This window comes from Chiloscyllium punctatum, chromosome 6 (assembly GCF_047496795.1).
Source record: "Chiloscyllium punctatum isolate Juve2018m chromosome 6, sChiPun1.3, whole genome shotgun sequence".
NCBI classification, from domain to species: Eukaryota; Metazoa; Chordata; class Chondrichthyes; order Orectolobiformes; family Hemiscylliidae; genus Chiloscyllium; species Chiloscyllium punctatum.
The window spans coordinates 84,644,180-84,658,409 of NC_092744.1; the positions used below are offsets into that span (position 1 = coordinate 84,644,180).

The 14,230-nt window shown below is 43.1% G+C and overlaps 1 protein-coding gene across 7 annotated transcripts in view; it reads left to right on the top strand.

Annotated features, from left to right (window-relative positions):
- Positions 1–14,230, top strand: part of farp2 (FERM, RhoGEF and pleckstrin domain protein 2) — a 178,206-nt gene that overhangs the window by 59,591 nt on the left and 104,385 nt on the right. For 5 of the 7 annotated variants that reach the window (XM_072573162.1, XM_072573165.1, XM_072573164.1 and 2 more), the window contains exon 4: positions 13,945–13,987. The exons of the other annotated variants lie outside the window; for them this stretch is intronic. In XM_072573162.1, coding sequence (XP_072429263.1) covers positions 13,945–13,987 — 43 coding nt within the window. The remainder of the gene's footprint in view (positions 1–13,944; positions 13,988–14,230) is intronic. 7 annotated transcript variants of the gene reach the window in all.

Genomic DNA, 14,230 nt, shown 5'->3' on the forward strand with positions numbered 1-14,230 from the left:
GGACTGAGTATGGAAAGAATCAGGAATCTAATTTCAGGTTCAGCAGATAAACGGACAACAGTGAGAAAGGGGGACAATCAACAAAGGACTGAGGGTGTGTGCATTATACAAAACAAGGTAAATGAGTTTGTTGTGTAGATTGAAATAGATGATGTTGTGGCTGCAAGGGGATCAGAGCTGCGAACCAAATATCCAATGATACACGTTGCATTGAAAGGACAGGCAAATGGGCATGGTGGTAGAATTGCCCTGTTAATGAAATTAAATCAATAATTGATCGAGAGTTGAAAGGCGTAGAGTTAAGGAACCACAAAGGAGAAGTGATACTGACTAAATTGCTGGAGTTGCAGGCTGGCAAGTCCCTGGATCCTGATTAATTTAATTCTTGGGCCTTGAAAGAAGTGGCGATTGAGATATTTGCATATATTTTCATTTGGTAAAACTCCCTGGATTCAGGGACAGGCTTAACAGTTTGGAAGATAGCAATTCTAACTGTTTTCATCTGGAAGGGAGTGTGACAGAAGGCAGGTAACTACAGGCCAGTTAGCTTAACATGTGTCTTAGGGCAAATGTTAGCTGCTAATATAGAAGTTATAGCAGAGCACTTGCATAAATACAAGGTAATCAGGCAGTCAGTGTGGGTTTGTGGAGAGAAAATCTTGTGACCAATCTATTGGAGTTCTTTTGAGAAAGTCCCACACATTGTGAATAAAAGGAAGCATCAAGTGTTATTGTAGAAAATAAAAGTTCATGTAGAGTGTAATGTGGAAATGGATGGAAGATTGACTGCTTAACGGAAAGCAGACAGAAGGCATACTTGGATGGCTTTCAGGTTAGCCGGAAGTAATAAATGTTGTCCTATGGGGATCGGTACTAGGGTTTTCACTGTTCACAATTTATACAAATGATCTAATTGATGGGTTGGAAGGTATGGTTGCAGCATTTGTTGGTGACACAAATAGCAAGTTGTGAAGTGAAGGTAAGAAGGCTACCAAAAAAGAGGTTAAGTGAAAGGCTAAAGTTCTGGCAGATGAGGTAAAATGTAAAATTGTCCATTTTTAGATTAGATTCCCTACAGTGTGGCCCTTTGGCCCAACAAGTCCACACCGACCTTCCGAAGAGCAACCCCCACAGACCCATTCCCCTACATTTGCCCCGACTAGTGCACCTAACACGATGGGCAATTTAGCATGGCCAATTCACCTGACCTGCAATTCTTTGGACTGTGGGAGGAAACTGGAGCGCCTAGAGGAAACCCACGCAGACACTGGGAGAACGTGCAAACACCACACAGACAGTTGCCCGAGGCGGGAATTGAACCTGGGTCCCTGGCGCTGTGAGGCAGCAGTGCTGACCACTGAGCCACCATGCCGCCCGCTTTTTATAGGGATAGATGTTGACCAGAACAGAGGAGAACTCTCCCTGTGTTCTTCAAATGTCCAGAGACTTTTTTTATATATCCACCCAAGCGGGCAAACAACACCTCACATCTTATTTGCAAGGTAGCATTCTCTTGTGCTTAACTCCCTTAAAATAGTAAGATGGCAACCCACAGTCTTGGACCGAGAACCAAGGCTGCAGGATAGCCGGAGCTGAGACAAACGCCACAGATAAGACACCGCTTTGTTTTTCAAATTCTGCCTGAACGCTTTCACGTTATTACAATCTCTTATCTTAATGTTGCAATTTATATTGTACTGTTGTTTTGTTGTAATAGTTTTACAAATATTAATAAAAATTCCCACTCCCTGGCCATTCTGATTGGCTAGTAATTGCAATTGGTGTGCTACGTGTGGATAAACTGGATGAAGATAGTGCAGCAGTCGGTTGGATGCTAGTGATGCCAATCCCCAGGAATAGACCCAGAGTTCCTCTTAATTCTCTCCTCCAGTCTGCGGACTGTTCACTAAGTGTCAGCATTTGCATAGGACGTCAGAGTGCAGGCTGAGTGAAAGAATGGGGTATGTACAAACCTTACACAGTGAAATGTTCATGAACGCTCAGATCAGCCTGATTCTGCAGTGGGGCTACCCAGGAAGGGAATAGAAGAGGATTGTTGACAGAGGCCTGTGTAATCCGTGCTCTGTGTGGAGTTGTTTTTCTGCTGCTCAGTGTGTGGCATTCCCGTCCGGATGGACTTGCTGAAAACGAGGCGAGGTGTGATTGTCTGGGAGGTGCAGGCTGTCTGAGAATTCTTGCTGGTTGGGAAACCATCGAGAATGAGAGGGCGGTTCTCTCTGAGGAGAGCTGCTGCAGGGGAAGTCTAATGTTGTCCAGCTCCTGTCAAAATGTAAGTGTGTTTTAAAAATCGGGCCCAGTCTTCTTTGACATCGATGTTGTTTGGAATTTTTTTAAATTAGTAAACACTCTCTTCACTCTGGGGAAACTGGCAATCCCTTGATTAGATTCCCTACAGTGTGGAAACAGGCCCTTCAGCCCAACCAGTCCACACCAACCCTCCGAAAAGTAACCCAGCCAGACCCATTTCCCTCTGACTAATGCACCTAGCATTACGGGCTATTTAGAGAGAGAATGTACAGCATGGAAACACAGACCCTTTGGTCCAACTCGCCCATGCTGACCAGATATCCTAACCTAATCTAGTCCTATTTGCCAGCACTTGGCCCATATCCCTCTAAACCCTTCCTACTGATATATCCATCTACGTGCCTTTTTAATGTTGTAATTGTACCAGCCTCCACCACTTCCTCTGGCAGCTCATTCCATACACCCACCACCCTTGTGTGAAAAGGTTGCCCCTTAGGTCCCTTTTAAACTTTTTCGCTCTCACCCTAAACGTATGCTGTCTAGTTAGCGTGGCCAATTCACCCAACTTGCTCATCTTTGGACTGTTGGCAAAAAGAATTTTAAAAAGTGCATTATCTAACCTGTGAGAGCATGAAGAGCTCTGAGATAAAGCGGGTCCAGGCGTCCTAGTTGATGAATCGTAAAAAACCTAGTGTGCTGATACAACAATTAATTAGGGAAGCTAATAGAATGTTCAGCTTCAGCTTTGCGGGCACTGCTGAGATCCCATCTGAAGTACTATGTACAATATTGACCACCTCATTTAAAGAAGGATGTAAATGGTTTGTGAGCGGTTTGGACTTGTATCCCAAATCATTTCAGATACTTTGCAAGGAAAGGTTAGGCTAGGCTTATAACTGCTGGAGTCTTTATGTAACTTTATTGAAACATATAAAATGTTGAGGGATCTTTACAGGATGTGTGTGGAGTGGATGTTTCATCTGGTGGGAGATTGTAGAAGTAGGGATCACTATTAAGGGGTTTCCCATTTAGAACATGAGAATTTTTAAAATTCTCTCAGACGGTTAGGGTCTTTGGAGTTCTCTTCCTGAAAAACTGGTAGAAAGTTTTTGAGCCGTTTGTATGGGAAGGTGGGGAAAGCAAAGGGATGAAAAACTATTAGAGGTAGGCAGAATTTGGATTTGAGGTCACAATTGATTAACCATTTACTGAATGTGTGATGTGTGAAAAGGTAAGTTTGATATACGCTTGTTTTTAAAAAAAAGTGACAATTTTTGAACATACTTGAAGAGGAGTGCCTTCCAATCATGGAAGTAGCTCTCAGGAAGGGCATATATGGAATGAATTTCTGGAGGAAGTAGTAGATGCAGTACAATTACAACATTTTAAAAGAAATTTGGACAGACTTTGTGAATAGGAAAGGTTTAGAGGGATATCAGCCCAATGTAGGTGAATGGAACCAGTTTAGTTTGGGAAATCTGGTCAGCATGGACGAGTCGGACCGAATGGTCTGCTTCTGTGCTGTATGACTTGATAACTGTGATCTCGTTAAATGGGAGAGCAGGCTGGAAGGACCAAGTGGCCTTCTCTTGTACCTAAATTGTATATAGGTGTGATTGGAATGCTACTCACTTCAGACAGATGGGGAGGAGAGACCGGGGAGAGGAGTGGGACCTTTTTCGCACAGGACGTGGGCTGCTGGGGGAGGTGATGGGGCTAGTGCAGTTGCAGCATTTGGAGGGTATCTAGATGGGTGTATGAGTGGGAGGGGTTGGGAGGGATTTGGGCCAAATGCTGGTAAATGGGACTAGATTAGGTTGGGATATCTGGTTGGCATGGGCGAGTTGGTCCAAAGAGTCTGCCTCGATGCTGTATGTCTCTGACTGTACTGATCAACGGAAACTAAACTTATAACATTGTGATATTTGTGCTGTTGGAGTTCCACTGAAAACAATTCCTATGGAGAATTGACTTGCTTTAATTGCAGATGTTAGTTGTTTTTTAAATAATGCAGCTTTTTGCAACCAAGCTGACTTGTTTTTTTATGTAACTTGCTGGGAAGTGAGGGCAAGGTCTCTGCCTCATCACATTCCACCCTCCAACTTTAGATGACCTATACAGCATGCCCCTTTTCCAATTTCCCTACACCTTTGTGCTTCTCACTGTTCCATGGGTCCATTCTCTGGCTGAGTCCATCTTTGAGCTCATTGCTCTTGTGCTCCTACTAGCCTCTCAAACTACGTTAAATTTCATGGCCCATCTAATTGTAATATCTCAGCTGTTCCCTCATCTCCCGTGCTGTCACCTGCTCATTGTTCCCACACTGCATCTTTTATCGAAATATGTTACCTCACAGGAGCAGCCTGGGAAATATCTATATGTTGCACTCTCAGGACACTCTTTTCATCGGTGGGCTCAAATTCATTTCATGCATCATTGGTCTGGATGTGCTGATTTTTGAAGGGGGTGCTCAGTCCAGACAAAGTGAAAAGGTGTCCACCATGTTGGATCAGCTTCTGCTGGAGCGCGAATTGGCAATCTGCTTCAGAGACTCTAGAGAATGCACTGGTTCGTCAAGTTGTTAGTTTTGATATCAAATTTGTCAAAAGTTGTTGGGGAAGTGTTCTGACTACTGTTTTGCAATGGATTTTTGCATTTTAAGTGCAGGAAATTGAATTGTTCTACTCAGAGCAGCTCGTCAAAATGGGATGCAGTGAAAATTTCATAATGTTTGATGCCCAGGTTAACATTTGGGTGTTTCCATACAAACAGATTTGACTAGTGCTAAATGCAGCTCCGTAAAAAGAAAACTGCCTCTCCTGGAAAAATAGGCTAGAGCAATTATAACTGCCTGTTTTTAAAAAGAAAATTCAGACTATGTGGAAAAAGTGACTGCTGGAAGCCAAGAAGGGGGAAGGGTGAGGGGTTTCTTGGGAAGCTTGAGTATTTTCACAGCTGTTTGCTGAGAAGGGGTTGTGGTGACCAAGGAAGGGATCTTAACGTCTTTAGCTAATTATAGAAAAACATACTGAACACATTTTTAAGATTCATTTCTAATAGTGCGCAATAAGTCATTTTGCTTGGAATATAAACAAACAACAAAAGTGCTGATTGCAACTCTTACCAATTTTTGTATTCACAATTGACTGAATCTACAAATCCTAAACCTGTGAATGTAGTGCACATTTTTAAGTATTATACTGGACCTCTAATGTAATCTTTCAAGGAAACAGAGGGGATTGAAGGTTAAGTAGACTGGACCTATATTCCCTGAAGTTTACAAGAATGAGTGTTGATCGCATTCAAACATACAACATTCTTAGAGGAAACAACAGGGGAGATGCAGGAAGGATATTTCTCCTGATTGGGGGTCGAGAACCAGGGTTGTAGGGGTGAAACAAAGCCTTGGAATAAGGGGCATGCTGTTGAGCACTGTGGTAAGGGCAGATTTCTTTGCTGTGGACGATGGATCTTTGGAATTTTAAATAAAGACATGAAGGAGCGGAAGCAGGCAATTTGGCCCTTTGCATCTATCCCACCATTCAATGAGGTCATAACTGATTTGATAATCCTCCACTCCAATTTCTTGCCTTTTCCCGATAACCCTTGATTTCTTCTTCTTCAGAATTCTGATTTGAATAAATGTGACCCAGTTTTACAACCTTCTGTGGTAAAGAATTCCATAGGTTGACTATAGTCTGAGAAGAAATTCCTGCTCATCTGTCTTACCGAGGTGACCCTTACTCTGAAGTGATCTCACTGGTTCGAGACACTTCCAAAATGGAAAACAACCTCTCCACATCTAACCCCTAAGAATCTTGTATGTTTCAATAAGGGTCTGCCTCAAATCTACTAATCTGCATGGAGTGCAAGTTCAAACTACATGATCCCTCCTCATAAGATAGTCCTCCCACACCCAGGGTCAACCCAGTGAACCAGCTTTGGGCTAGTTCCATTGCCAGTATATCATCCCTTAGATAAGCGAACCAAAGCTGTTCACCACATTCCAGCTATGGTCTGCCTTGTATGGTTTTAGCAAAACCTCCCTATTTTTGTACTCCATTCCCTTTGAAGCAAAGGCTAACATTACATTTGTCTTGCCTGTTAACCACTGAGCTTGGATGCTAGCATTCTGTAATTTACGCACAACGACTCATCGGTACAGATGTTAGTCCCTCGAACCTGTTCTGCCATTTAGTGAGATCATTGCTGATCTGTGGCCAAACTAACTCCATCTAATACTTTTGCGAAACAAAAAAAAGTCAGATGCTTAAACTGCCATTTGTGGAAGAGTGTTCAAGACCTCTACTATCCTTTGTGTGTAGAAGTTCTTCCTAATTTTTTCTTGAATGGTGTAGCCCTCAGTTTTAGATTATACCCCTTTGTTCTAGAATCCCAAACCAGTGAAAATAGTTTATCTACCCTATCTTTTCCTGTTAATATCTTGAAAATTTTGATCAAATTGTCCCTTAGCCTACTAAATTCCAGAGAAAACTGGCCTAATTTGTATAATCTGTCCTACTAACTTAGAGTCATAGAGATGTACAGCATGGAAACAGACCCTTCGGTCTAACCCATCCATGCTGACCAGATATCTCAACCCAATCTAGTCCCACCTGCCAGCACCTGGCCCATATCCCTCCAAACCCTTTCTGTTCATATACCCATCCAAATGCCTCTTAAATGTTGCAATTGTACCCGCCTCCACCACATCCTCTGGCAGCTCACTCCATACACGTACACCCTCTGCGTGAAAAAGTTGCCCCTTAGGTCTCTTTTATATCTTTCCCCTCTCACCCTAAACCCATGCCCCCTGGTTCTGAACTCTCTGACCCCAGGGAAAAGACTTTGTCTATTTGTCCTATCCATGCCCCTCATAACTTTGTAAACCTCTATAAGGTCACCCCTCAGCCTCTGATGCTCCAGGGAAAACAGCCCCAGCCTGTTCAGCCTCTCCCTACAGCTCACATCCTCCAACCCTGGCAACATGCTTGTCAATCTTTTCTGAACCCTTTCAAGTTTCACAACATCTTTCTGATAGGAAGGAGACCAGAATTGCATGCAATATTCCAACAGTGGCCTAACCAATGTCCTGTATGGCCACAACATGACCTCCCACCTCCTGTGCTCAATACTCTGACCAATAACGGAAAGCATACCAAATGTCGTCTTCACTATCCTATCTACCTGCGACTCCACTTTCAAGGAGCTATGACCCTGCACTCCAAGGTCTCTTTGTTCAGCAACACTCCCTAGGACCTTACCATTAAGTGGATAAGTCCTGCTAAGGTTTGCTTTCCGAAAATGCAGCACCTCTCATTTATCTGAATTAAACTCCATCTGCCACTTGTCAGCCCATTGGCCCATCTGGTCCAGATCCTGTTGTAATCTGAGGTAACCCTCTTCACTGCCCACTACACCTCCAATTTTGGTATCATCTGCAAACTTACTAACTGTATCTCTTATGCTCGCATCCAAATAATTTATGCAAATGACAAAAAGTAGAGGGCCCAGCACCGATCTTTGTGGCACTCCACTGGTCACAGGCCTCCAGTCTGAAAAACAACCCTCCACCACCACCCTCTGTCTTCTACCTTTGAGCCAGTTCTGTATCCAAATGGCTAGTTTTCCCTGTATTCCATGTGATCTAACCTTGCTAATCAGTCTCCCATGGGGAACCTTGTTGAATGCCTTACTGAAGTCCATATAGATCACTTCTACTGCTCTGCCCTCATCAATCTTCTTTGTTACTTCTTCAAAAAACTCAATCAAGTTTGTGAGACATGATTTCCCATGCACAAAGCCATGTTGACTATCCCTAATCATTCCTTGCCTTTCCAAATACATGTACATCCTGTCCCTCAGGATTCCCTCCAATAACTTGCCCACCACCCAGGTCAGGCTCACCGGTCTATAGCTCCCTGGCTTGTCTTTAGCGCCTTTTTTAAACAGTGGCACCACGTTTGCCAACCTCCAGTCTTCTGGCAGCTTACCTGTGACTATCGATGATACAAGTATCTCAGTAAGAGGCCCAGCAATCACTTCTCTAGCTTCCCACAGAGTCCTCGAGTACACCTGATCAGCTCCTGGGGATTTATCCACTTTTAACCATTTCAAGACATTCAGCACTTCCTCCTCTGTTATCTGCACATTTTGCAAGATGTCACCATCTATTTCCCTACAGTCTATATCTTCCATATTCTTTTCCACAGTAAATACTGATGCAAAATATTAATTTAGTATCTCCCCTATTTTCTGTGGCTCCACACAAAGGCTGCCTTGCTGATCTTTGAGGGGCCCTATTCTCTCCCTAGTTACCCTTTGTCCTTAATATATTTGTAAAAATGCTTTGGATTCTCCTTAATTCTATTTGCCAAAACTATCTCATGTCCCCGTTTTGCCCTCCTGATTTCGGTCTTAAGTATACTCCTATTCCTTTATACTCTTCTAAGGATTCACTTGATCTATCCTGTCTATACCTGACATATGCTTCCTTCTTTTTCTTAACTAACCCTCAATTTCTTTAGTCATCCAGCATTCCTTATACCTACCAGCCTTCCCTTTCACCCTGATAGGAATATACCTTCTCTGGATTCTTGTTCTCATTTCTGAAGGCTTCCCACTTTCCAGCAGTCCCTTTACCTGCGAATATCTGTCTCCAGTCAGCTTTCGAAAGTTCTTGCCTAATACAGTCAAAATTGGCCTTTCTCCAAATTAGAACTTCAACTTTTAGATCTGGTCTGTCCTTTTCCATCATTATTTTAAAACTAATAGAATTATGGTCGCTGGCCCCAAAGTGCTCCCCCACTGACACCTCAGTCACCTGTCCTGTCTTATTTCCCAAGAGTAGGTCAAGTTTTGCACCTTCTCCAGTAGGTACATCCACATACTGAATCAGGAAATTGTCTTGTAAACACTTAAGAAATTCCTCTCCATCTAAACCTTTAACACTATGGCAGTCCCAGTCCCCTACCTTTTATCTTAGCCTGCTGGACACACTGTCCTCATTCCTGAAGAAGAGCTCATGCCCGAAACGTCGATTCTCCTGCTCCATGGATGCTGCCTGACCTACTCCCTGTGGCTCAACACTTCAACTGCCCCTCCCACTCCACCAAGGACATGCAGGTCCTTGGCCGCCTCCATCGCCAGACCATAGCAACACGATGGCTGGAGGAAGAGCGCTTCATCTTCCGCCTAGGAACCCTCCAATCACAAGGGATGAACTCAGATTTCTCCAGTTTCCTATTTCCCCTCCCCTCACCTTGTCTCAGTCCCAACCCTTGAACTCAGCACTGCCTTCCTAACCTGTAATCTTCTTCCTGACCTCTCCGCACCCACCACCACTCCGGCCTATCACCCTCAACTTGACCTCCTTCCACCTATCGCATTTCCAACGCCCCTCCCCCAAGTCCCTCCTCCCTACCTTTTATCCTAGCCTGCTGGACGCACTTTCCCCATTCCTGAAGGGCTCATGCCCAAAACGTCGATTCTCCTGCTCCTTGGATGCTGCCTGACCTGCGCTTTTCCAGCAACACATTTTCAGTCCCAGTCGATGTTTGGAAAGTTAAAATTCCCGACCATAACTACCCTATTATTCTTAGCTGAGATCTCCTTACAAGTTTATTTCTCAATTTCCCTCTGACTATTAGGGGGTCTATAATACAATCCCAATAAGGTGATCATCCCTTTCTTATTTCTCAGTTCCACCCTGGATTTATTTCCGGGAATATCCTCCCTCAGCACAGCTGTAATGCTATCCCTTATCAAAAATGCCACTCCCTCTCCTCTTTTGCCTCCCTTTCTATCCTTCCTGTAGCATTTGTATCCTGGAACATTAAGCTGCCAGTCCTGCCCATCCCTGACCCGTGTTTCCGTAATTGCTATGATATTCTAGTCCCATGTTCCTAACCATGCCCTGAGTTCATCTGCCTTCCCTGTTAGGCCCCTTGCATTGAAATAAAAGCAGTTTAATTTATTAGTCCTACCTTGTCCTTGCCTGCCCTGGCTGTTTGACTCACTTCTGTTCTCAGCTGTACCCGTCTCAGATTGATCTCTTTCCTCACTATCTTCCTGGGTCCCACCCCCCACCTTACTAGTTTAAATCCTCCCAAGCAGTTCTAGCAAATTTCCCTGCCAGTATATTAGTCCCCTTCCAATTTAGGTGCAATCCGTCCTCCTTATACAGGTCTCTTCTACCCCAAAAGAGATTGCAATGATCCAAAAATGTGAAACCAGCTCCTCAGCCATGCATTCATCTGCTCTATCCTCCTGTTCGTGCCCTCACTAGCTCGTAGCACTGGGAGTAATCCAGATATTACTACTCTTGAGGACCTCCTTTTTAAATTTCTGCCTAACTCTCTGTAATCTCTCTTCAGAATCTCAATCTTTTCCCTTCCTATGTCGTTGGTTCCAATGTGGACAATGACCTCCTGCTGGCCCCTCTCCCCCGTGAGAACATTCTGCACCCTCTCTGAAACATCCTTGATCCTGGCACCAGGGAAACAACACACCATTCTGCTTTTTCTCTGCTGGCCACAGAAATGTCTGTCTGTACCTCTGATTACAGAATCCCCTAACACAATTGATCTTTTGGAAGCCGACATACCCCTCATTACATTAGAGCCAGTCTCAATACCAGAAACTTGGCTGTTCTTGCTACGTTCCCCTGAGAATCCATCACCCCCTCCATTTTCCAAAACAGCATACCTGTTTGAAATAGGTATATCCACAAAAGACTCCTGCACTAGCTGCCTACCTCTCTTACCCTTCCTAGAGTTAACCCATCTATGTGACTGTATCTGAGACTTTCCCCCCCTTCCTATAACTGCCACCCATCACATACTGTTGCTGTTGCAAATTCCTCATCACTTCTATCTGTCTCTCCAACCGATCCACTCGATCTGATAAGATTTGCATCCAGCAGCATTTACGGCAGATATAATCCGCAGTAACCCTTAAACTCTCTTTAAACTCCCACATCTGACAAGAAGTACATATCACTACAAAGGCCATTTTTGCTCCTTCACAATCTACAGACCCAGAAATTAACACCGTCTTATTCCTCTACAAACACTGCCCCAGGTTAAATTAATAGCTATGGCTTATATTTTAAGTTTAATCAAGAGACTATCTCCAAGAGCATATAATCAAGAAAGAATCCACTGTACTCACTACTGCAGCCTTTCTCTTGGACAGACGTAAAACAACAATTAACTTATCTGATTCTGTGCTGTGAACCTCTCCCAACAGTTCCTCCAAGATTAGTTGTGAATTTCACTGTTTGTTAATTTTCCCAGATGCACTCCGATGTCCAGCGAGACATGAATTCAAAAACAGCAAAGGTTCTCTCTCTCTCTCTCTCTCTCTCTCTCTCTCTCTCTCTCTCTCTCTCTCTCTCTGTCTCTCTCCTGCACTGTTCTCACCATGTGCTTCCTTTGTCTGCTCTTCTCCCTTTTAAACTGCTGTTGTTTTGACTTTTTTTTTTCCAAAGCTCCAAAACAATGCAACAGCAAATAAAACAGGAATTGCTGCTCCTGGAATTTGAGGAAATCACCTCCAACACCTAAAATACCTCAAAAAAAAAGGAGCAGCTCGTACAACCAGAAATTTTTCCCGTCCTCCGTCTTGGATTACTTCTGAAGTTTAGGTGCATTACTTGTAAACCTGCTTTGTATTCTGTCCCAGGCTAATATGTCCTTCCTAAGGTGTGGTGCCCAGATATGTACTCCAGTACTCCCAGTGTGGTCTGACCAGAGTTTTGAATAACTGCAGCATAACTTCAGCATCCTGATTCACCAGTCCTCAAGATATTCCTCAGCATTCCTTCAGCTGACTTGATTATTTTCTGCCTGAATGTGGCATTTTAAAGAACTGGGCACCTGAAACCCCACGTTTCTTTGGACATCTGTTGTATGTAATTTTATGGCATCTATCCTTTTGGTCCAAGATGGATAACCTTGCACTTGCTTATATTGTATTCCACCTGCCATTCCTTTGCCCATTAACCTACTTTATAAATATCCTTTTGTAATTTTATACCATCATCTACATTGTCTACAATACCAGCTAACTTTCCAGGTCCCTCCGCAGCTTTCCCCTTTCTCCATTCAAATAATATTCAGCTCCTTGATTTTTTTTTTTCCTGCTGAAGTGTGTAAGCTTCATATTTTTCTATTATATTCCATCTGCCAAGTTTTTGCTCACTCATTCAATCTGTCTGTATCTGTGACTACAGGTTGTGTTTTCATCAACATATTGCTTTCGTCACCAGTTTTGTGTAAAGCACAAAATTGGTGATTAGTACATTCACTCCTGTCAGTGAAGTTATTAATGTATATTGTGGCCTCAGCATGATCCTTGTGGCACCTCCCTAGTCTCAGTTTACCTGCCTGAAAATGCCCCTTTATTCCAACTCTATCTTCTATCAGTTAGCTAGTCATCTTTATGCGAAAATATAACCTCCAACATCATGGGGTTCTTATCTTAGTAAGTAGTCTTATGAGAGATACCTTACCTTACCAAACACCTTTTGGAATTCATATTCACTGGCTCCTATTTATCTGTTCTGCTTTGTACCACCTCAAAGAATTTTAATTCTTTCTCAGTGGGGTATATCTTTGTATGAGCTACGATCTATTTTCTCTAACATCTACCTCTTCCTTCAATCTGCCTTTGCTATTAAACCCTTTTCCCAGTCAACTCCTTTCAGCCAAGCCCTCCTTCCTGTGTAAATACCCTGACTGAAGTTTAGCACATTTGCTCATGACCCAAGTTTCTCCCCCTCAAACTGAATACCAAATTCTACCATACTATTGTCACTGTTCCCAAAGGGATATTTTACCCTGAGACCATTTAGTAATCCTGCCTCATTACACATTATGTTCTGTGGGTCACACATTTGCTGTTGGATCTACAACATACTGTTTGTAGAAACTGTCCTGAATAAATGCTGAGAATTTTTCCTCTTGCCTACCTCGGCTGATTTGATTCATTAGTCACATGTACCAAGGTACACTAAAAAATATTGCATTGTGTAAAGTCACCCATGATTGATTTTCAGCCTTTTTTTTTAAACATACCTTTGTTACCTCCTAATTTATTCTGCTGTATGGTATAGCTACTGCTAGGAGGGCTTATAGACTAAACCTACAAGTGTCATCTTGCTCTTGCTATTTCTTACCTCCACCCGTATGGATTCTGCTTCATCTGAACGAAGATCGTCTCTTCCTGTTGTCCTTATTCCACCATGTACTAACAAGATTGGCCCATCACTCTTTCCTTCCTGTCCTTTAGAAAACCACCCTGAATGTCTGTGATAGCTCAATGGGCTGGTGCAGGAAAATGACGTTGAAGTAGAGAACCAGCACAGCCTCATTGATGGAGGAGAATGAGAGGACTGAATAGCTTGCACCTTTTTCTTACGCTCTTGTGAAGGCAGGGCAATATATTTCTCAGCCAGGATGGAGAAAGAAGGAACTTGAAGTTTGTCCGAACATTGTCCTTGTAGGTGATAGAGGTTGCACGTTGTGAAGATTTCGGAGTTACATGAGATCACGGCAGCCCCCAGATCTGTGCAAGAAAGAGCTTATGAATGTTGCTGAATTGTCATTTCATTTTCATTATTCTTTTTTATTTTTAATTCATTTTTGGTTTGTTCCATGTTTTCTTTTCATTTAGATTTGGCTTGAACCTGCAAAACTTATTGTGAAACAAGTGCGAAGTAAGTGTAATTGTCTTTGATTTTGTTTTGCATCTTCCCTCACCCCTTCTTCCCAAAACTGTTGCCCTGTGCATTTTGACTTTGCTCATGCATTCTGTATTCTGACTTGAATGGCAGTGCTGATGAGGAAAATATATTTCAGCTAATGAAGGTGAAATTACCCTAATTTGAACCTAGTGACTAGTCACTGTCCAGCCTGCAGTGCACACATCCCTGCTTCTTATTTCTGACCGCCACCAGTTC